The 25,924-nt window shown below is 46.4% G+C and overlaps 1 protein-coding gene across 1 annotated transcript in view; it reads left to right on the plus strand.

Moving 5' to 3' along the window:
• The first annotated feature begins 89 nt into the window (after nucleotides 1–89).
• Nucleotides 90–25,924, plus strand: part of LOC119397000 (T-complex protein 1 subunit alpha-like) — a 138,419-nt gene continuing 112,584 nt past the window's right edge. Inside the window, 3 exon segments of the mRNA XM_037664413.2 lie at nucleotides 90–284; nucleotides 13,060–13,145; nucleotides 16,063–16,191. Of these exon segments, the coding sequence (XP_037520341.1) occupies nucleotides 215–284; nucleotides 13,060–13,145; nucleotides 16,063–16,191 (285 nt within the window). The 5' untranslated portion in view covers nucleotides 90–214.

Genomic DNA, 25,924 nt, shown 5'->3' on the forward strand with positions numbered 1-25,924 from the left:
AAAAATAATTTAGCTACTTTTAGCCCCTTGCTGGATTTTTTAGCTACTTCTAGCGGTTTTTACTCTGCTAACTCTGCCATCTAGCTACTACTTTTGGCAACACTGCTGGCAAGGCCTAAAGTAGTGGCAGCGGAGGTGCCGGCGGTGTGCGGTGTCATTGTGTTGTCGTGCTATTGGCAATTGAGTTTATTTCGAACATAAGTAATAGTCGAAAATGTCTTTTGGCACCGGACTTTCAGTGTCGGGGAAAAGATCCTCTGGCGCCTCGGTGCGAACTCAGAATGGTACGTGCCTTTGTTTGTGCAATCACGTGGGCGGTAGTAGGACCATTTTGTATGGATGTGTCTAAAGGGTGCTGCGTTAGCTCAGCTCGATAACGACTCCCTTCGGTGCGAATCGACTCGTATGGCGTTATATTTATCTTCGAGACATAGTGGCACTGGTCAGTGTTCCCAACTTCCATATATGAAAGCACCATTGCCATCCTTTCACAATGTCCCTATTTCGGCGATGTAGTTCAGCTCGCTCCATATTAGGCAAAGCACGCCTGTGTACTCTCCGACTGAATAGTTGCACAAAATGTGTGTGCTAGGAGCATCCTGCGAGTCGGGTACGCACAAAGCATGTTACATGCGGCAGGCTTTGAGACCCTAAAGAAGTGTAGAATATGCGCACTGGAGCAAAGAAACTGTTGACAAGTTCTTCGCCCAACGCGTGCGGTCCGCACCTTCGGGCACATAGCTGGCATCGTTGACTCAGCGCAGTATGAAGTATGAAAGCAGGGTTGCCAGGTTTGGCTACCTTGCGCCAATTTGGCCTCTTTTTTGGGCCGGTGGCGGCATGAGCTACTGTTCGTTTCCTTCATTTTTGCCGAATTATAGACACCGAGTGACGTCGCGCCCATTGGCGTTCGAGTATGTGGTGTGAAGACATGGCGTATTTCTACCTTTGAAAATTGAATTTCACCCTTGCATATAAATAAAAAATTCACCGACGATTACGATACTGCCTAATGCGAATTCTGAGCGCAGCTTCGTGTTGGGGCAAGGCCAACTGTGTTAGAAGTTTTGGCTTTCCGCAAAGTATAGACCATAGAGTTTCCTGCAATTACCTAGAGGCGGTAACGCGTTACTTTTTTTGCTAACCTAGTAACGTTCTCGTTGCCATTTCGGAGCTGTAACGGGTAACATACTTGCGTAAACATCTTTCAGTAACGTGAGATGTCACGTTACTTGTTACTTTTTATTCCAGTTATCCCTGGAGCCTTACACAAAACTTCGTCTCGCCATTTTCACAGAGCTCGTCCCTACGTTCTTTTGTCGCAGCAGCGAACTCCTGCTGGTCCGCCTGGCGCTAAGAGTACCATTCACTGCGTCCATCGAGCGCCTATTTAGCGAAAGTGCGGACGTATTCATTAAAGAAGCGAGGCAAGCTGTCCGATGACAGCGTTGTAATGCAGCTGTTGCTAAAATTCTACAAGATGTAGTTATTATGAAGTCCTCCGTGCAGTGCTCTAGCACTCATCATCACCTTTGTTTTTAAAATGAAATTTGCTTCCCTCTACGGAAACTGGACGTATACACTTCCATGGTTACCCATTTTTTAAACGAACGAGGCTGATCTTCAACACCTTCACATAAACACTCGCAGTTGTTGCGGTAATTATTCAGGTTAAAGTGAAAAATTTTTTATATGTGCAAATACTTTTTTCGTGAATTATGCCATTTAAAGGGCCCCTAAACCACCCAGCGGTCAAAATTTAGTTGAGGTGAGGAAGTTGTGCTCGGCGTCTACAACGAACACGTAGCCGTGGGACTTTTTCGAAACGGTGCCGTAATAGCGGAGTTACATGCGTGTGATGATCAAAACGCGTTGATGGCTTCTTTCCCTCTTTCCTACGCTACCCTCTTCCAAAACCGCTTTGCCCTCCTCGCTGAGTCAGCTGAGTGCCCCTCCTCATCTCGCGTGGCATACGTCACCGCTGACGCGCTGTTCGAGACAGCATCTACTTCCGGTTGCCGCGACTCCGACGCTCCAGCTCGCCGTCAACTCTGTGTGGTATCTGGGTGCACTGTTCGTTGACTAACCGCTGTTGCTGCCGTGCCGGCCCGTGCCCGTATGGACCCGTGTTGCGCGCACGCCTTCAAAGGATCGCCAACGTGATGGACCCGTACGGTGACAAGCCGTGCCAGACCACCTCGGCTCGAGATGAGGAGCCGAGCTCGAGTTCACGGAGCTCATCAAACCGCAAGGCGTGGATGTGTAATTACGCTAGCGACTTGGCGGTTGCGTTTCGGGCCGCAGATGTCGATTCGCAAGCGGCAACACAACCAAGAACAGCAAGGTGCGCGCGAACAGCTGTTTGCAAGTAACCGGAAGTCGTGGGTTGTCGTTCCGCCAATCGCAAGCATTGAAAGCAATAACGTCATCGAGTTTCACTGGTGATGTCACACATCTCAGTGGCGGGAATGGTGGGGAGCGGAAAGGAGAAGCTATTGTTTTTTCGAAATTGTGGTGCGCCCGGGACCTGTAGCGCTGCGGCGTGTGGCATCGTTGATCGCGACGGCATTCTGCACGCGATGCGCTTGTTTACTTGAAATGTTTGGGAAAATGTCGGAGGGGGTTTAGGGGCCCTTTAAGCGTTTCTTCATGGTTACAAAATTTGCGGAAGTAGAAGCACACCGTTATAATGACTGCAAGTTTGTTGAAAGTTCAGTGATGTTTTCAATATGGAGAGCATTCATGATGAAATCAATCATCTTGTATTTAATGTCATATTAAGAAAAATAGCTTCACCATGTGGCACAGAGTTAGAAACCATCACATGTAACGGTACAGGCACCTTTAGGCTACTAGAGTAAGGTATGGCACATTTGTCCAAATTATTCTCGTTAAATCAGTATTTCAGGTAAAATTGTTGTTTGGGCCACAACTTCTATGTGAAATATAAATATGACCTTTATAAAATTGTTACAGTGGGTTCCAGCAGCAAAGACGCACCAATTAAAATTTCTGACCATTAAGTTACAGCACAAGTAACGTGCATTACTTTTTTTCTGTAATGGTAATGCGTTGCCTTTTTTTTGTTAGTAACATAGGGCGGTAACGCATTCCTTTTTTTTTTAGCTTAATGGGTAACGTATTATTTAGTTACTTTTTTTCGGTAGCAGCTACATCATTGCCTAGAGGGAACTCTGGTGCTGCGATCGTTCAGCCACCATGGGAATTACGGGTAGTACACGGATTTGCCTAATCTTCGTGCTTACGGTTTCGAACGCACTTGTGGCTCTGTTTATTGCTGTGTTCTGGCATTTGTTTTGGATAAAATAGACCATTGTGAACTTCGTGGCCAGATTTGAGTTGGTGAGGCTAAAAAGGTTAAAGCGGTGAAGTGGAACTGCTTTGCTGAACTTCGTTTTGCGACAATGCGGATGCAGGCAATGCGGAGCCAAAAGGAGCTGAAACAACGAAGTTTAGACAAATCAGTGTACTACCCATCGTTCCCATGCTGGCTGAAGAGCCATGCGTTGCAGCTCCCATAGACACTAGCGCCAGAGCTCCTTCTAGTAAATATTGTAGGAAACTATGGCATCGCTACGCCATAAATCATAATTTTTGTGAAGTAGGACAGCACCCACTACGTCATTATTAGTCTTTCGGCGGACAAGTGAGGTACCCGCTACCCATCGGGAAGTTATGTGCACTGTGTTGATGCTGTATGTGGCTAATGAAGAATTATGGCTGAGCACTTTGCAGTGGGTGGGAAACATTAAACCACATACTCGTTGCACATTTATCAATGTGTGATCACTGGTGGTTATTTTACTCTTCTGCGACGTTATATTACATAGGTTAATGCTATTCCTTGCCCGACATGATGCCTGCACAGGGTCTTTTTGCAAATGAGTTTCAAACACCAGCGTGGCTCTGTGGTAGAATACTCGACTGCCACGCAGGGAGCCCGGGTTCAAATCCCATTCGACCCTGGGTGTTTTTTTTCGTTTTTTTTTTCCATGTCTTTCGGTTACTCCGGCGACGGTGTTCAGTGCAGGAAAGGGCGCCTGAGAGCTGCGCTCTAAAACACCTTGGCACACGTACACATTTGACATTCAGAGGTGGGGGAGGGGGGGGTCTGTCGCCAATGGCCTTAATCTGTTACCGCAGTGGCTAAACACAATTTCTACTTTAATTGGAAGTAGACAGGACAGTCAAGGGTACTCCACATCGAAGGCGCTACTCAACAGCATTCGAATTTGGTTGTCTTCAGAACTGGTTGTCGGTTATCTTGATTGAGTTCAGACTGCTACTCATTAATATTAACTCCTCATACCTCATCGTCTCGCAAGAAATGATAGGAAAGTAAACACTACAATTTACGCTTGAATTAAGGAAGGGAGGATTTTAAAGTGCTCAGTTCATACTTATTTACATCTTTGCCAAGTGGCAGGTACGTTGAACTGTTTGATATAAAAATATTGTGGTTTTCACACAAGCATCACTACTTTTACTGCTTTTGGCTACAGTGTACTGGAAAGAGCAGTGCAGCCTTTGCGTGACTTTGGTGGCGCTGAAATCGACCACTCTTGAAGAGGAGTAGGCGAAACATTCACTGCGATGCTTGCATGTGGTTGGTGCGCGCTGTGCATTCAGTTCAGATGTTTTTGTGTAAGCACTTTGTTTATTCAGCCTGTATTCTCTACTTAGGACCAGAAAATACACCGCACATTACTTTTGCCACAGATGTAAGCACATTTTGTTGAAGTCATCACCACTTCAATAGAGCCACACACTCAAGAATACTGACACATCCAGTCACAGTCGAGTTCCATTTGAGCAAACATTTGCAACCTGTTTGGCAATCAGTATTAAGTTTAAGCTCACGGAGCTTGAAAGTGCAGATGAGTCTCTGATAGCGAGCAAGCACAACACTTGCTGCAAGGACAACATAAAAAAGCTGGAATAAACGTACATACTTGAGCAAAAATACTAAAGTAAACAAAATGCAAGATATACAAAACATGGCTCATTGCCTCTTTTCTTACTTTGAAAATGAAAAGTTTCATACACATATCTACAATACTTTCTTTTGGTGTGCTTCAAAAGAAGTGCAGTATTCATGCCCCATGGTGCTTGTGCCATTCAACGAAACAGTTTTGCGCAGTAGTAAAACACAAATGTACTTTACAGCTACTGCAAAACACATTTGTTTTCAGCTCGGTTTTCTTCTGCTCAAAACGGAGCTTGCAGTTCTTGCGCCTGCCTACTTTTTCTGGCTCATGGATGGGGGTGAAGGAGGTGGAGCAGTGCCTGGCATCCTCAAGATTGAGGAGCTGATGGATGAGCTCCTCTCTAAAGCTTGTTGTGAGACTCTGTCAAACAGAAATAATACAATGTGAATAAACAGCAAGCCTCTTTGGCTATGCGTGAGAGAAGTGAATGTGAAGCTACGCTCACCTACGAGTACTGGCTGAAGTCCGACGTCTACCCTCATCCGAATCGCTCTCCAAAATAAAATCCTAGCTGTCAAAGTCATCTTCAAACTCATCACTGCTCGACTCATCAGGAAAATCTTGTCATCGATGCAGCTCAATCATGCGGTTGTGGGGTCTGATGCGATAAACGCCGCCGCCCTCAGAACACACGGAGACAGTTCACGCGGTCGTGCAACAAACATGGAGGTTTATTAAAACACACTTCTTTACATACATGGCGAGCTCGCCGGCCAAATTTGTAACACATAACATGCTAACAATGAATACTGGGAAAAACAACACGCACACTCGACAATGTAAGACGTACAATATAACATAAGACATAAAATAAGACAACATAATACAATACAAATGCGAAGGCGGCGCTGCTGATGCACGACTCACCACAAGGGCCCGAGGGAAGCGAGCCGCAGTACCGTCCCCCCCCCCCCGGACCTACCGTGGCCGTCGCCCATCCGCGTGCGCCGCCACACCCCAAAAGAGAGTCACTGCCGTTTCTATGCGCCGGCCTAAATTCCCCGCGGCGGCGATGCCGGCGCCACCGCGCTGAACTCGGGTTACAGCCAGCGCATCCCTGACCTTGGACGAACGTCTCCGCTTACGCCAAGCACGTGCGTTCCAAACACAGCGGATGCGCCCAAGTTACGGCAGTCGTCTTTACAGGGGTGTTATAGCACCCCCACACGGTTCACGTCAGTTTCTTTGCGTGGCCTGACGCGAGCCCGACGTCATGGTCCGCTACGTGTCTGCCGTCGCTACCCACAAATCTCTTTCTCTCTCTCATGTATTGCCGCTTTCCAGAAAAATGGAAAACCATGCCGAAACTGAAAGTATTGTGATAAAGCTACACACTAGAATAACATGTAAAAACACTGAAAAAGTTGAACTTGGCAGCGCGCGGAAAGCCATCGATCGTATACGATCGATGCTCCAATGGGGTGGTCCCGAAAGGGCTAACACTAATATCTTGCATAATCGGTGCTGTACTTGGCGCCTTTTGATCTCGTACCATCAAATACATGTTGTCAGGGGTTGCATCTAGTAAGGACATTTTCATTGTAAGCGATGACTCGTATGACATATTTTTATCAAGCACTTCCGGTGAAAGAGCAATAAGTATCGAGCTGGCGTATGAACTCTAGTGTGTTGAAGTATGAGTATAAACACGAAGACATGAGTATGAACGTGAGCCGACATAAGGCTGATATTAACCTTTTGAGGGTCGATTTTTTTCGTGAAATGCGTCCCAAAAATGTGTTTTTTTATTGCTGAATTAAATTGTTCAGACGAATCTGTTTAAAGGGACACTAAAGGCAAATAACAATTTATGTCAAGAGTGAAAGTTCAATGTGTGTGAACGTCTAAAACCTCGATTGTTCAACAGCAGTGCTCTACTAGTCGAGAAATTAACGTAAATGTAGGACACGATGTGCACCATGAGTGGGATATTTTAGAAATGATCCCGATGATGTCAACAGTCCCGAGTACAATTAACCAATAGTAATCAAACTAGTTGCGATACAAAAAGAACCTTCCGTGCATCACAAGGCGTAATAAAATTCTGCTTGTTCGTTTCTATATGATTCATGGAAAAAAGAACCTCTTGGCGTTACCATGAGAAAAAGCGCGAGGGGTTCAAAAGTTCCGTTTTCGCTGATCTGCACGTCTCAATGGAAGTTTCGGTATCGGTGTTCTGCTGCATGTGCTTGTCTCTTGCTATTTTCACACTGCTGATACTCTACTGCTGCTGCTGGCCAAGCTAAGCGCCGTTACCGTGAACTATACAGTTTCGGAGTGGCCCGTAGCTGCGTCTTGCCAAAGTTGATGGCCGCTGTTGCGCAAGAAACCGTAGCGTTGGCGGCCAGGCAGTAAAGGTGGGCAACGTTGGGCACAGCAACTGCTACGTCAGAAGGCCCTTTCAGGCGGGTGATTTGAAGTGTGCTAAGGCGGCGCTGACCACTAAAACATGATTTTCTTTCAAAATAAACATTTCCTTCGCACGAAACAAGCACTACAAGGTTTCTGGAACGCTATTTCAAGAATCAACGTCGATATTTTCAACAATTCGATATTTCAGCAATCAACGTTAATATTTGCCTTTAGCGTCCCTTTAAGAAAAACATTGTATAATATTTTTTGTGGTGACCGTAAAGTGGCAAAAAAATCTTTTGTGTTGTTACATGCACATGGTTTTTTCGTGAGTAGCAGCAAGCTAAATTCTAAAAAAAACCTATTCGACTTTTCAAAAATTTGCCGTTGCAATTAACGTCTGTGTAGTTCGTAGAAATACAAAAATATGTGCACGAAGTGGCGTCAAGTGGAAACACGGAGGGAGAAAAGCCACTTTTGAGATGTCGCTCGCTCATGAACATCTGAATCTTAACTCGTAATGCCTTGTATGATGGGCCGGCATTTACTGAATTAGATTCTGATTCGCCAGTCGAGCGATGATTCGGAGTAATCGCCGCTAGACTCACTTTTGCAGACGAGAAACTGGCGCGTACTTCTATAGCACTAGCAAACTGCACGGGTGAGCACACTGAAGAAAATTATGTAGTTGTGAACGTGTCCGGAAAGCAAAAGCAAGTCCGAAACCTATAATAATCATTCATCTTATCACCAACGAAACGGAAGTAATTTTTGCAAGTCCCTGAAACAGTAAACACAACCACAGCGGCATCATTTGTGTCAGCCAGCACCTGCACAGAAACAGGTGTAATCGCGTACCGGGGAGCAATAAACGAGATAGTAACAAATCAGTCACCTTTTGAAAGATTCTAAACCAGAAAGCCATCAGTTTTTCGGGTGCAACAAGTGGAAACCGGCCGAAGAACGAAACTGAAGCTTAGCTGGCACACCGCTGTAGTAGAGCATAAAAAAGAAACGGAGAAGCATCAGCACTAGAAAAAAATTTCATGTATTCCCACTGTGTGGCATCACATGCCAAGCAAGAGAAATGATCGAAAAAGGTGCGATTTCTAAACATACAGGCATGACATACATGTACGTCCTTGACCCTCAAAGGGTTAATGCTGAAGGTGAGTAGATAGGACCATAGGTCGGCAAAAAATGTGGAGCTCACTCAGGCTCGCTCAAAAAATGTAATTTGCTCTTGGGGATCACTTGGAATCAGAATCACCGAAATTGTCCTCAACCAGACTTACCAAAATTTTTCACAACCAGACTCACCCTAGGACTCAAACTCTCCAAAATATTACTCATCCAGACCCACTCAGACTTGCACTCACAGCTGGATCATATTGGTGCATTTGTGGTAATTTTTATTTCTGACGGCGCATTTGAAGACTGACGTGGAAAGTGCCCCATGTGTTCCACTTATAATAGACGAGCACGAAAGTTGCCGTTAGACATGTCTGTAATATGGCCGATGGTCTCTAAAAGAATTTGTCTAGGAGCGTTTCTTTAGATTCATTTTATCTACACATAACCTACAGCCGGCAATGTCAAATTCCTAAAATATATGTTGCTCAATGTTCGCTTTAAATTGCTACCTTTTTTTTGCCTCAGGGTTATTCGGCACTATATTTTGATTGAAAATTCAAATGTAACGTTAATGTAATGACACGTTCCAATTTTTGAAATATAGCTGGAACAAGTTCCTTTCACACTAAAGGAACTTGTAACGGGAACTCGTTGCAGTATTGGGAAGGAACGAGGAACGCGCTTTCGTTCCTGTTTTAGAGGAACGTGTACAACACTGACTTGTACTTCGTCGTACAGCTTCTGCAAGGCTGATATGTCGCTCGACGACCTGACGGGTTTTAGTGTGCGGAGCCTCTCCAGGTGCTTGTGCTAGATTAGCTTTGCGTTCCCAAATCTTTGTTTTAATATTTCAAGTTCGTCGCAGTAAGATGATCTGTGACCTGAATTCCGGCGACAGCTTGCGCAGCGGCTCCATCGAGTAACGACACAAGATAGTGGAACAGATCCGTGTTGGACAAGCTCGGGTTATCGTGCACGGAGTGCCGGAACACGTCCCAAAACGGCTGCCATCGAGTTAAACTGCCGTCAAAGCACATAAGTTCTAACTTGGTCAATCGTGCACCAAACTCGCGTTGAGGTCGCGTCGGTTCCCTCTCTGAGGTCGCTGGTAGGTCCTCCCCAGCAGTGGTGGCAGGCGGATGCGCCTGCAAAGCCGGTGAGGAGACCTGGAGCCTGTTCGTATGGTGTTCGAGCAGGGCCAGAGTGCTGGTAGCAGCGTCTTCATATTCCATGACGAAATTGTAGTCTTCTGCCGCCTGCTGGTATGTCAGGAAGGTTTCCAACTGGGCGTTCAGCGTAGCTAACTCCGTCTTGACCGCCTTTAACCGGCTGTGGAGGACATGAAGCGTCAAGATCTCGAACTGGTCTGATTGTATGAGCTGATTCACCTCATTCACAATCCTCGTACTCTGGGATCGACGCGACGCCCGCTTGTTCTTGGCACGCTCCATGACGGTCTGGTTGCAGGAAGACATCCCAGATCGGAAGCGACAGCTCGTGGGATGAAGGCCGCGGCTTCCCGGGTTTCGGCACCAAAATGATGTGGGAAATCTCTGTAGCCTTTATTCGGCGCACTGCGCGATACCGTCCCAACATGGCGTAAGAAAGAACAGTCCCAACCTTTTTCAGCATCTGTCCCACTGCTCTTCTTACTCTTCTTTCAGTCCGTGTCGCGCACAAATTTCTACAGGCCGCTCAAGGCTTCCTGTGTCGCACACCCGCCTCGTTTCTCAGGTGGACACCATTCTCTTCTTCGTCAGTGATGCTGCCACAACGTCGACCTAACTCCGTCAGCAGCTTGTAGCTCCGACGAGCGTTTTTCCTTGGCCCCGAGGCGGGCACCAGCTGATCCATGGCTCAGAGTTCAACAGCCGCGCCAAATGTTTCGTCTATCTGGTCTACGAGCTGTTCTTACGACGCTGAATTCAGTTGTACAGCCTTTGCAAAGCAAGGCACGGTGGCATTCTTTCGCAGGGATATGGGAAACTGAGATTGAGCCGGCTGGCACCATGTGCGGACAGTCTACACAGGCGCACGTACACGGACAGACCACCTTGCCCGAAATATGGCGATTTCTATCCCAGAACTCTTTCCGAAATTGAAACTGATGAAAAGCCCACCGCCAGGTGGCGTATTTATGAAAGGGGTCTTAGAGTCACTGGAAAATCAGAGTACCGCAAAGGTAGGCTGCACGCGGGCAACATTGGGCGGCGGCGGCCATTTCCCTTCCAGACCGTCCGGCGCGTTGCTAGTTTGTGTTGAGAAGTGACCGATCTTTCAGCCTCAGTGCCGTGTTACGCTCGGCAGAACGGCATTATGTGTGTGTGTTTCTTCAGGAGGATATTAGAAGTGATTTCGAGTCATCGACAGGTATGGATCGACTGCGCGGTTAGCGGTGTAACTAATGAAACGTACGGCGAATGTTGCCATGTGCTCGCGAACTCTCTTCATGGCTTCATCGGTCTCTTTTCGTGTCACACCCGGGCGTGTTCGCTAGGTCCGGAGCTGTAAACATAGTTGGATTAGCGCAGTGACATCGTGCGAGATGCCATTTACTTCGACATTTGGTGAATCTTGACTCTTTGCGCTAGCTTTGCAGTCGCTGTTCAGGTTCACTGCACTCGAGAACGTTATCGAACAACATCGAGAACATTCAACATTGCGTCCTTCGACTGATCGCTGACGCATAGCTTGCTTGCGCACCGTGCTTGCTGTTCAACTGGTTGATATGTGTAATAGAAGTTGTGTGTGTACGGTAATTGGAAGTTGTGCGCGACGTCTTGATTCGGAACGCCAGCAGCCGAACACACGGGCGAATCGGCGTGTGGTAGGTAAGGTGCATCTTATCTTGCGATACGTAGAAAATAGGCCATCAAAAATGATTGACATCACTACTTAATTGTTTCATTTCCTATTTCTTGTCTCCTTAATATGCCCAACGTTGCAATGAGTTTGCAATTATTTTGCTGTGTTCCGACAAACAGTTCTTTTTTGGCGTTGCCAGCGCGTAAGCAGCTGGGGTTCGGTTTCTGCACTGCTGCACTTTTTTTTCATAATGCACATTTATCAAAACTTCCTCGGCACGGTGCTTTATGTTCTGTTGATCAGAAATAACACATCCCGGAATTTTTAAAGCGCATGCTACTGCAACACAGTATGTATATAGACCTAGGGCCTGCATAAGATCGAGTCCCTCAATGCGTGGGATCTGCTTTTTTTTTTTTTTTTTTTTTTTTTTTTTGCTGTGACCATTTCTCACCAACTATACAGTATTTTAAGGGTACGCTCGGCGCAATGCAGCATTTTTTGCAACAAATTTAAAAATACGCTTGATAACATTGCCTTATACTGAGTTTATCAACAGAGTTCCACGCTTCTGTTTTGTGCAATGCCAAAGATCATGCCACAATTGCCTTCAAGGTATACCAGTAAACAGTTATTATTTTAATAAATCTTCTATTTCGCTCTCGTGCGTGACACGCTTATAACTCGGATAGCATGCGTAATCTTTTCAACAGATCGAGATATAAACAGCCGAGCAAATAGAAAGGTATGTAGTTTTCAATATCGCTGACCATAACCGAAAATGTAATATCTGGGGTTTAACGTCCCAAAACCACGATATGATTATGAGAGACGCCGTAGTGGAGGGCTCCGGAAATTTCGACCACCTGGGATTCTTTAACGTGCACCTAAATCTGAGTACACGGGCCTCAAACATTTTCGCCTCCATCGAAAATGCAGCCGCCGCGGCCGGGATTCGATCCCGCGACCTTCGGGTCAGCAGTCGAGCGCCATACCGAAAAGGTGAAGTATCCTGTCGCATAAGATCTTTTCCAGCAAAGTTAGTGTAGTTCACTGCAGGAAGGAGTGCTATTCTAGGGGGGCGAATTCGTTCAGGCCAAATATGCAGCCACGTAGAACGGCGCTCTTTGACAATAATTTTTCCCACACGGCAAACGAGATTCCCAGAGTAGCTCACCAGTAACGTTCGATTGATGGTGAGCTACTCTCTTCTGGCGTCTGCATGCAGTGGCGTAGCCAGGGGGTGGAACACCGTGCCCCCCCCCCCCCCCCGAAATTTTTTTTTCCCGTGGCATACATAGCACGAAATGACACTCGATCACATCTGCCTGCCAGGCCCCCACTTCAAATCAAGGAGGTGTCGTCGTCGTCGTCGTCGTCGTCCCCCCCCCCCCCCCCCCCCGAAAAAAATGTCTGCTTACGCCTATGTCTGCATGACGCGTTTAAAAAAGCGACAAAGTATTTCTGGGGATCGTGGTACTGCTAAATGTCCGGCCACACTCTGCATTGAACGCGCCTGCACCCAAAGCGCTTGGAAGGGATATGGCGGCGAAAGGTCACGTGATGCGAGTAAGCCAATCGTGTCGGCGGCGGCGCGCGGAAAACAGATGCGATACTCTGAAATTTTTCCAGTGACTCTAAGGGGTCTATTCTATGCTACCTACCCTGGACAATTTGTAATCATTTGTTTGCTCATTGGTATTACCATCTAAATCAATATATCTTTGTTGGTTACAAATACAAACTTTTTTCTTTGCAGTGATGGCGGCGTGCTCCATTGCAAACATTGTGAAGAGCTCTTTGGGGCCTGTAGGCCTAGACAAGATGCTCGTCGATGACATAGGGGTGAGACATTGTCTAGTCACTTTTCCTTTTTGAACTTTTAAAATGTCAATAGGATCTGATGATTCTTGACACCAACTGCTTTATGACTGAATTTAGCTTCAGCTTTAAAGGACCGCTGACACCAAGTACTTGAGAGGTCTGTGTTCTTAAGGGGAGATGCTACTAGAAAAATCGCGATTTTTTTCAAAAAAGTTGAATTTGTGTTTTATTGTGTTTTGTAATCCCCCAAGCCTCCTCTTTATTATATTAAAGAATCAACGCTAAGAATCAACTAGAAGTTGAGAAAAAGTGCAATAAAAGCCCTCGTGGTGGCTCGTGGAAGCGCGAATTTACCCAAATTTCATGCACGCGGCATATCGATCCACGGCGTTGCCAGCTCTTGAATTTTCGCGAGCATGTAGGCCTAACCCTCTTCTCCCAGAGCCCACTTCGACAATGCGGCTTTCTTGCTGAAAGTACCGAAAAAAAAAAAATCTGTTCCCCACCGTAGTCTAGCTTTCAAACATGTTTTTCTCAGTTCTTCGTTTTGCTGCATTTTTAGAGTCTGTGCACTAAAATTTGTGCACTTTATGTAGTCGGATCGTAATGAAATTTGGCATGCTTATAGTTTCACATGTCCTCAATTCAAAGAAACAACTTTCACAGTTTTCCACAAGCATATTCAGCAAGATGATTTGATAAGTTTCTTCCTTGAGAATGGTAAAACTGAAACTCAGCATTGGAATTTTTTTCTAGGCTAACACACATATGTTACCCTATGTTTTCTTTCTTTATTGAATTCCTCAATTCATTAGGAGCAATATGAGCTATTTTTTTAGTGTTTTTGGTGCTCACAATTGTTGCCTAAGCTTGCACAAAAATGCACTGTTTTCACAAATGCATTGTCTTCAAAAAATTCACCAAATGAGCTATAAAAAAGATAAAAGCAGATTTGAAAAGCGGAGCTCAAACTCTATAAATGGTGAAAGTTTCATTGAGCTGTGACAAATACTTGAAGAAAAAATTTTCCGAGGAGCATCTCCCCTTAACAGCGAAGCTGTTTAGCAAGTCGTTCCTTGTGACTAGATCACAGAAAATTATCATCTTAATGAGTATGTGCCGCGGTGCGGCTACAGTACAGAGAACACAGTACGCATACCTGCCAAGTCTCCCGGATTTTGAACGTTTCTCCCGGTTTTACGGGTCATAGGAAAATCTCCCGGAAATCCAGTTTTGCCCCGCGCGTCCAGTGCATTGCGCACCCAGTGCGTCACGGTGACGCGAGGTGGGACGTTTCGCGTACAGATGCGCTACACGCAATTTAAAAATTGATCCTAAATGTGTTATGGGTTATATCAGCCGTTAATATTTCGTAGATGATGCGTTTGTGTACACATAAGTATATCCCACAAGTTATCTCGCCTTCAAAATTTTGTGTCACTACTGCTTTAAGTGGAGAGCCCAGCACTTCAAAGGGTAGCCGTTACCGATGTCTGTCGAGATAGCGTGTTCGCCAGCGCTTGTGGTCCCTTGCCCGGCGAAATAACTGGTAAGCAAGCGACGACAGGCCTCGCACGCGGAGCGATGTTATCGCATGTGCCCTTCGCGCGACGGTGACGGCCGGGTCGTTTCATCTCTGCTTCAACCGCGTTCGTCCCTAGCGCTAGCGCGCATTTACTCGCACGTGAAACAGACGATGCGTAAGCGATGTTATCGGTTTGGATTCTGTACCGATCAGCGGCGACCGCAAATTCCCGCTGACAGTGTCCATATAATTGCTATTGCAGTAAACCCCCCGGTGAGTAGATCTCCCGGATTCCATTTCTCCAAACTTGGCAGGTATGGAGTACGGAGAACGAGTACAGAGAGAAAGAGAGAAGGAAACAGACGGAAAGAAAGATATAGAGAAAGACAAAAATTCTTCACAAGGCAGGATTCGAACCCACATACCTTCGCTCTGAAGGTGAGCGTACTAACCACTCAGCTATCCAGGCACGCTAGCAGAGCATAGCATAGTCAGCCGTATAGTATGGTGTAGCAAGGGGGTGGGAGAGAGAAGTGAGCACAGGAGGAGGTGGGAAAGGAAGAGGGGAGAGAGCAAAGCATAGCATAGAAATAATAAGAAAGGGAGATATAGAGAGAAAGAAATGCAGAAAGAAAAAGAAATACCGAGAGAACTTCAACGAAAGAGGGAGAAAGATAGAAAGAGTAAGCAAAGCAAGTATCGTGTCGTCTGGCGACCAGATAGCGCACCACCTAGCTGAGCCGTGCATGTGTAGTAGCTAAGCCACGCCCACTGACGGAGACTTTGTGCGCAACCTCCACTCTATAGCGCATAGCCTGGCTGTGTACTCCCGAGGAGGAAGCGGCACGTCTCGAAGCTATACATGTCTGTCGATGGGGAGTACGAGCGGCAAGGGTCCGTGCTGCGTTGTGCCAAGCTTTGCACGACTTAGTGCAAACTGCCCGCAGTTTTTTTTCCTCCTACATATGCAGGCAGTGCTGGTTCTGTCTGGTACGGCTGGGCACTACACTAATTTTTTAGGATTATAGTACACTCAAATCGCGATATAACGAACATGGATATAACGAATTATTGGTTATAACGAAGTAAATGAAGAATAGTCTTGTCATAGCTACAGTGTTAGAAATAAACGTTTATAACGAATTTTTGGATATAACGAAGTTATTTCCGTGGCAGATGTGATTTTCTTATGAGGTTTGAGTATACTCTATGTTATGCTACCACACGTTTTAAAATAGCTCTAAAATTGACAAGTGTAAAGATGTAAGCAATAATTATACGTAATGCTGGCACATTTAAAGTTTTGTTGTGTGATTGTTTGATACAGACACGCTGATAATGTCTCAAATAAAAATCGGGCTGTCAATGGTTATGTGGTGGCACTGTTCATTGTGTGACACCATCCTGTTCCAGGACGTGACAATCACCAATGATGGAGCGACTATACTGAAGCTGCTTGAAGTTGAACATCCTGCAGCTAAAGTACTGGTTGAGCTTGCAGACTTGCAGGACCAAGAAGTCGGTGATGGAACTACGTCTGTGGTAAGCCCTTCATTTTGCATTGGCCTCTTTACAAGTTATTGGGTTTTCCGGTGGGTTTTGGGGATTGTAAGCAGAGATGCTAACCCTCTCAGTTAGTTTTTTCTTGGACATTGTAAAAAAAAAAAACAACACCCTTTGCTAATGGATAAGAGAGCAAAAAAAAATATGACAGGATTAATAGCCGTGGTCGTCACATTTCTGTTGTACAGAAAGGTGGGAAATAAACTGCATTGCTCCCAGTACTTGCGTGCTTCCACGATGGAACTGCAGCATTGTGTTGAGACTCCAGTGCAGTCTGGGATGAGAAGCAGTCATCTTTGGTGCAGCGCGCCATCCTGGAGCCCCTGGATGACAATTGAAGGTGCACTGTAGCAGCCAGAGACAAGAACAGAAAACTACAGTAGACTCGCGATAATTCAAACTTTGATAATTCTTACTTTCGGTTAATTCATGCAAAATTCAAAATTTTGTTTGGCCCGCTATGCTTTCAATGTATATAAAAGCCGCTTAATTAAAACTTCGTCATTCGGTTAATTCATACTTTCTGCCTGTCCATACTGGAAAATTTCTGCTGATTTGCTGGCAATATTTGGAAATTTGCGTGCTTATGATTATCATAATACAGTCGAAACCCGCGATAACGAAATCCCGAGGGAACGAAATTCTCACCGCAACGAAATATTTTGGGAGCACCGGCGAACGCCCATAGGAGTCAATGCATTTCGTAATTCGCGACTACGAAAGATGTTCATACCGCAGTCCCTTATTAACGAAATTTTTGAAACACGAGTGCGCAAATAATCTACTCTCGCAACATTACCTACATTCGAAAACTGCTGAAATGCATTCATGCTACACTTAAATTGTGCAAAACTATCGCCACAGCGCACTTGAGAAGCAGCCGCCATCATTGTTTACAAAAAAACATAAAGCTGGCAACGATGATGATGATGGCTTGCCGAAACACCTGCTCCTTATCGTGAACTACGTAGCCAAATCCACATTCCTCATGGAGTTTCGTTCGTTGGCTTGGCTCTGTGCTTGGCTTTGTCGACTTTGCGCGCACATGGTCGCGTGTGTGGAGCCATTTGTGGAGCGTTTGCTTGGTCACTTGGTGCAACGTGAACTGTGTGTTGCGATTGCTTCGTCCGATTTCGCTGCCTGCGAAGATGCCGCCTCCAACGAAAAAGCGGAAGTTCATCATGCTGGAAGATAAGGCTGCAATCATCAGTGAGGTGGAAAAGGGCAGGGAAAAAATGGACATCGCCGAAGAATTCGGCATTGCGTGCAGCTCGCTGTCCACGATTCTGCTATGATCTGCGCTGATCCAGCGGAGCCGGAAGAAGGTTCGCCTCTAGGCACACTTAGTGACGGTATTGGTGACAGCGCAATGCCGCCGTCACTGACCAGTGCATGGGGCGAACTTTGTGCCGTGGCAAACGTGATTCCCGATCGAGAGGCATGAAATTGCTGCATGGTAAGGCTCGCCAAAGCAAACTTACTGACTTTTGGAAACAAAATGTGTTTTTTGTAAATTCCATGTCTTTTCTGCCGCATTCTCGCTCCAACAAAATTCCCGCAAGAGCAAAATTTTGTGCTTTCCCTGCCGATTTCGTTATTGCGGGTTTCAACTGTAGTGTAAAATTGAAAAATAAGCGCCTTAAAGGGCCCCTAAACCACCCAGAGGTTGAAATTTTGTGACACTTGTGCGCGAGCCTACAACGAACACGTAGCTGTGAAAATTTTTCGAAACTGTGCCGTAATAGCGGAGTTGCACGTGTTTGATGATCGAAACGCTGCCATCGCTCATTTCACTCTTTTCTTCGCTACCCTCCACTCATCTGCTGGTCTCCTCTACCAAAGCCGCTTTGCCCTCCTCGCCGAGTGCCTTTCCCAATCTCTCGTGACAGTCATCGCTGACGTTCTCTTCGAAACAGCGGGCACTTCTGGTTGCCGTGACTCCGTGAACTCTGTGCTTCTCGGCTAATCGCCGTTGTTGCTGTGCTGGCCCGTGCTCTTACAAATTATGCTGGTATGGACCCTGTGTTGCGCGCACGCCTTCAAAGGGTTGCCAACATGATGGACCTGTACGGTGACACGTGTCGAGTCTTTTCGTTTTTCCAGTCGGCACTTTTGCAGTTAAGCACTGGTGCGTGAAACTTGAAAGCCATTGCAAAACACTGTCGGATTCAGTCCGCACAGCTTATCAGACCGCGAGGCGTGACTGTGCTGGTATGCTAGCGATTTGGCAGTTGCGTTACGGGCCACAGTTGCTGATTCGCAAGCGCGCACATGCGGGCAACACGACAAAGAACAGCAAGGAGCCCGGGCAGCTGCTTGCAGACTAACCGGAAGTCGTAGGTTTTTGTTCGACCAAACGCAGCATCGCCTGCATACCACATCACAGATTCAACACGCTGACGTCACACAGGTCACTAGGCAGACCGGAAGGGCCCGGAGAGGAGAAGAAATTGTTCCTTGGAGGGGAGATTTGTGGTGCGCCCGCGGCTTGTAGCGCTGCCACGTGTGGCATCGTTGATCGTGACGGCATTCTGTACACGATGCGCGTGTTTACTTGAAATGTTTAGAAAAATATCTGAGGTGGTTTAGGGGCCCTTTAAAGCTTCAACGTAAAAGGTTTTGCCGCACAATCGTTCCTCAGCATACCGTGCCACAGTGGGGAAAAAAACGAAAAGAAAACAACAACAAAACGGCCCAGTGGATACGAAGCTGGTTCGCGGCTTATCTCTGCTTTTCCAGCATGCCGGTGGCGCCGGCTGACTCGGAAGCACGTGACCTGCCCACAGAACACGTACAGACCTAGGGCGCTATTTTGTAAGCGTTCCGTCACAGAACGGAAATGAGACCGAACGGAAGAACGACAGGGAGCAAGCAGCCAATAGCTAGCTAAGGAATTTGGGAACGCTTTCAGCGCACGAAAAAATATGAAATCGTTATAGCTGAACATTAATATTATCTGACATTGTTTTTCAAACCTTTAAACTGAAGATCGCGATTACTTTAACAATTTATTTGTGTTAGCATCTTGACATAGTGCTGGGTGGTGTCACAGTTTCGAGAGACGTTCGATAGTGGCGCTGGCTACCACGCTGTTTCAACCAACGCTTCTAGTATTTGTCCACTTGTAGTTCATTTGGATGGACGAAAGTGCTGCCGCAACTCCTCTTCAGTCATCACCTCAAACGCATCTTCTACCTCAGGGCTGTGTTTCTGCGTGACTGCAGCAGCCACGCAGGCGACATGAAGTAGCATGAATGAGAACGGAGATGCCGTTTTCGCAAACTGTCGCAAAAGGGAGATGGCTGAATACCAGTCAGCGCATGAAGCCGCTCCTCCTCTCCCCAGCCCACGCGCATACGTTTCGATCCAATCCAAGTCATCCAGAGACCGTTTTGTATTCATTTTTGTCGATAGAACGGGGAGAGGAGGTCGACGGAACGAGGTCTCCGGCCATTCTGTGGCTTTCACATGACTGTTCTATGGCTTTTCCAGGCTATTCTCACGTCTTGGACCATTAAACAATGCATATTGAACTTGAATTTGAATTGAACGAGCCTCGACCAATCCCGTGCAGCTCACAGAACGCTCCGCCTCCGTTCTGTGACAGAACGCTTACAAAATAGCGCCCCTGCCTGCCTGTCTTTCTTACGTGCTGCGCATTTTTCGATCGACCATGTCACCACGAGGAAAGTACCGGACACTACCCCTAAAAGACAAATTGGCCGCTCTCCAAGAAGTCGACGCTGGAGTAAAGAATACTGAAGTGGCACTGAAGTATGGAATCACCAAGAGTACTCTCACAACCATTCTGAAAGCCAAAGACAAGCTGCAGAATAACACAAGCCACTTTGCTCCCAATCGGAAAAGGCTTAGGGAAGCTGCGTACCCGGACCTCGAAAACGCCGTGCTTCTTTGGCTCAAGCGCGCACGGAGCTCCAATCAACTTCCCAACTGCCCAGTGACTGGAAGACAGCCCGAATTGTGCCAATCTTTAAAAAGGGAGACCGCTGAGCACTAGGAAATTACCGTCCTATTTCCTTAACTTCGCAATGTTGCAAACTTATCGAACACATCATAGCTACTAGTACAGTAAAAGTTCGTTAATTCGACTCATTAATTCGGAAAATCTGTTAATTCGCACACGTCATCTGGTCCCTGTAAATATACGCATCACTCTGTGAGACTGGGCGCTCGTTATTTCGGACAGATTTGACCACAAATCGGATAATTCGGCGACTTTCGGGCCGCTGGCGAGGCTCGAAAACGAAAAAAGAACAATTCGGAACAAAAGCGAAGCTCAAACGCAGCATTGCCATGGACATCAATTATCGACTTGGCTTGGATTGAGACTGGTCGAATGCCTTTTTTTTTCGTGTGTGGGTTTTGTTGCTTTGTTCCCGTTGGTGTGCTGCATCGTTGATCGCCGATTTATCGAGGAACGTTTCAGTACGGCTCCTTTAGCCTGATCGTTGCTGGTGCTTTTGTGCTTACTTCTCGTGTGACCGCACTCTCCGCCGATGGCAACGCGGGCGAAGCGGCCCAAGTACGAGGCGAAGGGCTTCACCACCAAAGTAGAAATTTTGCGTGCTCTGAATAATGGCCTGGGCTCTCCCGACAAGAAGTGATGAAGAGTGATGAAAGGGGATCCTTGTATCAGCGGCAAAAGAAGCAAGGAACGAGTAACCGTACTTTTAGCCGCCAACGTGACGGGAACAGAGCGCTTGCCACTTCTCGTTATCGGAAAGGTTCAAAAGCCACGCTGCTTTAAGAACATCAACAATCTTCCCGTGGATTACCGTGCCAGCGGAAAAGCGTGGATGACGGGTGAAACTTTTGCGGACATTGCAGACAGCATGCGAGCTGCTGAGCACCTTGAAGGGCTCAGAAAAATTGTGTCCGCGCGAATATCTGCTCGAAAACAGACAAGCATCCGCGATTACTTTGTTAAGTAAAGGTATGTTGAAAAAACTCGTGCATTTATTCTGTTTATTTCGACCATTCGATAATTCGGACATTCGGTTAATTCGGACATTTTTTCCGGTCCCTAGAAATCTGAATTAACGAGCTTTTACTGTATAACCACCTTCCTCGAAGAGGCTGAATATTGACCAAACATCAACATGGCTTTCGGAATGGATTATCAACCGTAACTCAACTCGTCTCATTGTTTCATTCTCTTGCATTTACCCTCGATAGACAAGGTAGGATAGATATGCTCTTCTTAGATTTCTGTAAAGCTTTCGATAAAGTTCCTCATTATAAACTGATTTTAAAACTTAGAACAATAGGTATACCAGAAATATTTGTTTCATGGATTTCCGCATATCTAAGTAACGGCAAACAGTACGTTGATGTAGGGGGTCAACATTCAGACTGTCTTCCGGTCGCATCTGGCGTACCACAGGGCAGTGTGTTAGGCCCTTTGCTTTTTCTATTGTATAAGTGTAGAAATAAGATTGTTTGCAGAGGATTGTGTTTTGATTACAACGACCTGAACGACCTGAGCCTCTGCAGTATACATGAATGGTGTAATGAATGGGGAATGTGTCTTAACATGAGCAAATGTGTCTGCCTTCCAGCAACTCGTAAAAAATGCAACATCATATACTTATATGTTGGGGTCTTCACCACTTCAACGAGTAAACTTCTACAAGTACCTCGGTGTGACACTTCTAACTTATCTTGGAATCTCCATATTGATATTTGTTCATCTGCCTTTCGCAACCTATGTCCATAAACTTAAAACTGCTCCCACAAATGTTAAACTGCTCTGCTACACTGGCCTTGTGCGACCAAGACTAGAGTACGCGTGCATAGTATGGGACCTGCTCCCACAAATGTTAAACTGCTCTGCTACACTGGCCTTGTGCGACCAAGACTAGAGTACGCGTGCATAGTATGGGACCCTTACACTAAACGTAATATGAACTCTCCCGAACATATTCAAAGAAAGGCTGTTAGATTTATATGTAACAAATTTTCCCCGTTGGGGGACTTGCCCTCAAATTTAATGCAAACCAATGACATTCCATTACTAGAGGCACGAAGGCAAAAAGCTAGATTAAAATTTCGTTATCAACTTTGAAACAAAAAACTGGCTCTAGATCCATCCCCGTATTTGACGCCCCTAACTAGCAGGCCCACCCGACACCAGCACCCAAACGCCTTAACCCCATATTTTGCTCGAACTGGCCTGTTTAAGTTTTCATATTTTCCGAGGACCATTAGTGAATGGAACTGCCTTACCGATACATGTGATCAAACTGCAAAATAACGTTCTTCACCCTTTATTGTTGTGTCATTGCTACTTTGTATTTGTATTAACCACCCTGCATGGACCATGAGTCCGCAGTACAGTCGATCCCGGATATATCAAACTCGGATATATCGAATTATTGGGTATATTGAACAGTTGAGAAATCCCCTTGAATTTCCCATGCAAAAGCATAGGGCTGGATCACACGTATATCGAACTCCCGCACAGCGAAACATCCGACATATCGAACGCTGCGCCGCGCCATACTATCGGGAGTGCATTTTTCCTAACAAATGTTCGTCATTTTCGGCCGCGTTCTGTCAAGTTCCAATCACTCTTCGCGCGCAGGTGACAAAAAGGTGGTGTCGTTGCATTACGTTGATCTGGTTGAATGCACAGCGCTTGCGAATGCACTGGCTTGTTTGATGCGCGATCTGTAGTTTGTAATGCGCGTGCATAGTGTTTTTCAAAGGGGCCGATTGCCAAAGGCACCTAAATGAGATGAATGCGGAGATACTCGCATACCTGCCAAGTCTCCCGGATTACCCGGGAGACTCCCGGATTTTGAACGTTTCTTCCGGTTGTACGGGTCATAGGAAAATCTCCCGGAAATCCAGTTTTGCCCCGCGCGTCCAGTGCATTGCGCACCCCGTGCGTCACAGTGACGCGAGGTGGGACGTTTCGCGTAGAGATGCGCTACACGCAATTTAAAAATTGATCCTAAATGTGTTATAGGTTATATCAGCCGTTAATATTTCGTAGATGATGCGTTTGTGTACGCACAAATCTATCCCACAAGTTATCTCGCCTTCAAAATTTTGTGTCGATTACTACTGCTTTAGATGGAGAGCCCAGCCCTTTAAAGTGCTGGGCTCTCCACTTAAAGTAGCAGTTACCGATGTCTGTCGATAGCGTGTTCGCCAGTGCTTGCGACTGTCCCCGTCTCAACGGCGACCCTTATGGTCCCTTGCCCGATGAAATACATGGGAAGCAAGCGACGACAGGCCTCGCACGCAGAGCGATGTTATCGCATGTGCCCTTCGCACGACGGTGACGGCCGGGTCGTTTCATCTCTGCTTCAACCGCGTTCGTCCCTAGCGCTAGCGCGCATTTACTCGCACGTGAAACAGACGATGCGTAAGCGATGTTATCAGTTTGGACTCTGCACAGATCAGCGGCGACCGCAAAATCCCGCTGACAGTGTTCATACAATTGCTATCGCAGTACCGCCCCCCCCCCCCCCCTCCCGTTGAGTAGATCTCCCGGATTCCGTTTCTCCAAACTTGGCAAGTATGTACTCGGCAGCCTCGTCGCAATGTTTGCATTCCCTTCGCTGTTTGTTCGCGCACGATGGCAAGCGGGCCCGAAAAGCATGGCCTTTGAGATCCGCAACGTCGTGACGTATTTTTGGAGTTTTCGATTATGAAATACACATCTCGGAGGCTACGCTTTTCTTGCTTTTTGCGCCAAAGCAGCGGCTGCTTGCTGCAGAGCTACAAGTGCCATCACCATCGCCAAGATGTCGACGGTGGGGACTTGTTCCTTCGTTGTTTGTGGGCTGCGTTGTCTCTTGCGGCTTGAAGACTTGTGTACTTTTCGCTTCGTTCCTGACAAATCCTCATTCGGGAGTCGAACTAAACAGTGAGGACCTCGTAGCGATAAAATGATGACTGATGCTTGGAACGATGTCAAGCAAAGCACCGTCATGAACTGTTTTCTTGCGGGCTTTGGTGCCAGGTGGTTGGGTGCGTCATGACCGGTGACAACGGCGTACGGTGCCTTAGTGAATTTTACGACTAAGCATATCCGGGCGCGCTCTTGGACGGGAGTGCAGCAAGCGGCTTCATCGGTGCAGATGACGACGTCGCTGTTTCTAACTGTGTCAATGCCGCGATCAAAGCTGATGTCAACGCCGCCGTTAAGTCAATGCTGCTGCTAAACATCCTCTTCGCTCCAGAGCTTGCATCGGCGTTCAGTGTCAGTCACCGCTGTTGTGGCGGAAGGTGCTGAATTTGCTTATTTGGAAAGCTTCAATGATATTTAGGATGACTTGATGAACTTGACGGCGCGCAGGAAGCAAGACTAGTTTACGGACTATTTTCGTGCGAAATAAAGTGCGGCAACTTGCAAAAGAAGTGGCCAGCTTGTTATTTAGCATACTAATTGTGAGCGAATCGTCATGTTAGCGCTTGTTACGAATTCCGGAAACTGTTTCGAGACCTGTAATGCATTAATATAAGCCTTAAATACGCATATTTTATATTTCGAATTATCGATATATCTAACTATTTTGCAATCCCCTTGGAGTTCGATATATCCGGGATCGACTGTATTGAATAAATAATAATAAAAACTTATAAATGGGCCAATCCTACGAGAGAAAGCTGAAGAACTTCCCTTGCCCTTCGGAATCGAAGGCTTCAAGTGCAGCGATGGCTGGATTTCTCGGTTGAAGGAACGCCACGGTCTCTCCTTCAAAACTGAGCGGTGAAGCTTTTTCTTCTGACTGGCGGCAGACTAGACTTCAAAGCCTGCTGTTTGAATACTCCCCGGCTGATATATACAATGGCAACGAAATGGGGCTGTTTTAGGAGCTGGCTCGCCAGGTTCTTAAAGGACCCCTGACAGCAAAATTTTTGTTGATGACTTTTTTACTGTAATTTGTAGCTTTGTGTCTGGTAATACCTAAGTTAAATCGTAAATGCTCTAGTGTATCGTATAACTAATTCTAGCGTAGTTAATTGTGACCATTTTAGCTTCACTTCAAAACGCCCGCCTAAAAACCACAATAAACTAGTGCCCCATGCGGGGGATCATCAAAGACCACGTGCACTCAAGCTGTGGTGACGTCGAAAGCGCAGTTTTCAAATCGGGGCCCCGCGCACTGTAGAGATTGAAAGTATGTGGATGCCTCGGTATGGGTTAAACCTGTTAAGAGAGAGGGGTGCGGAACAATAGGCCTCTCCAGGTGCCAGTCGTCGTATTGTGCCCGTGCGCCCCGCAAACCTTCTGTGACGTCCACAATACTTGCTTTACTCGTGGAACACGGGGCCTCTATCTACGCGAGGTGCAGCCAACTCAAATGAGCACTCACGCTTACTTTAAAACCAAATTAAGATATCTTAAAGGCAACGTTCGTAACGAATAATCGGTCAGATGTGCCCCCGTATACAGGAAAGTCAAACAACACAAACATCTCGAGGTTTCAATTTTGGTGTCAGGGGTCCTTTAAGCTGGGGCAATGTCTTGCGTCGTAAGCATAACCTCAGTTCCATGGGCGACCGCTACAAACCCAGCTCGCGCAAAAGAGAAGTCTTCTTCTTCTTCGAGCGCCTTGGTGATGATATTAACGCAGGCAAAGCCACAAATAGCATAGCAAACTGTAGCATGCGCACGCTCACGCTAAAGAAAAGTCTTCTTCCTCTTGCTCTTCGAGCGCAGTTAATGATGACATTA

The sequence above is a fragment of the Rhipicephalus sanguineus genome, chromosome 6, assembly GCF_013339695.2.
Source record: "Rhipicephalus sanguineus isolate Rsan-2018 chromosome 6, BIME_Rsan_1.4, whole genome shotgun sequence".
NCBI classification, from domain to species: Eukaryota; Metazoa; Arthropoda; class Arachnida; order Ixodida; family Ixodidae; genus Rhipicephalus; species Rhipicephalus sanguineus.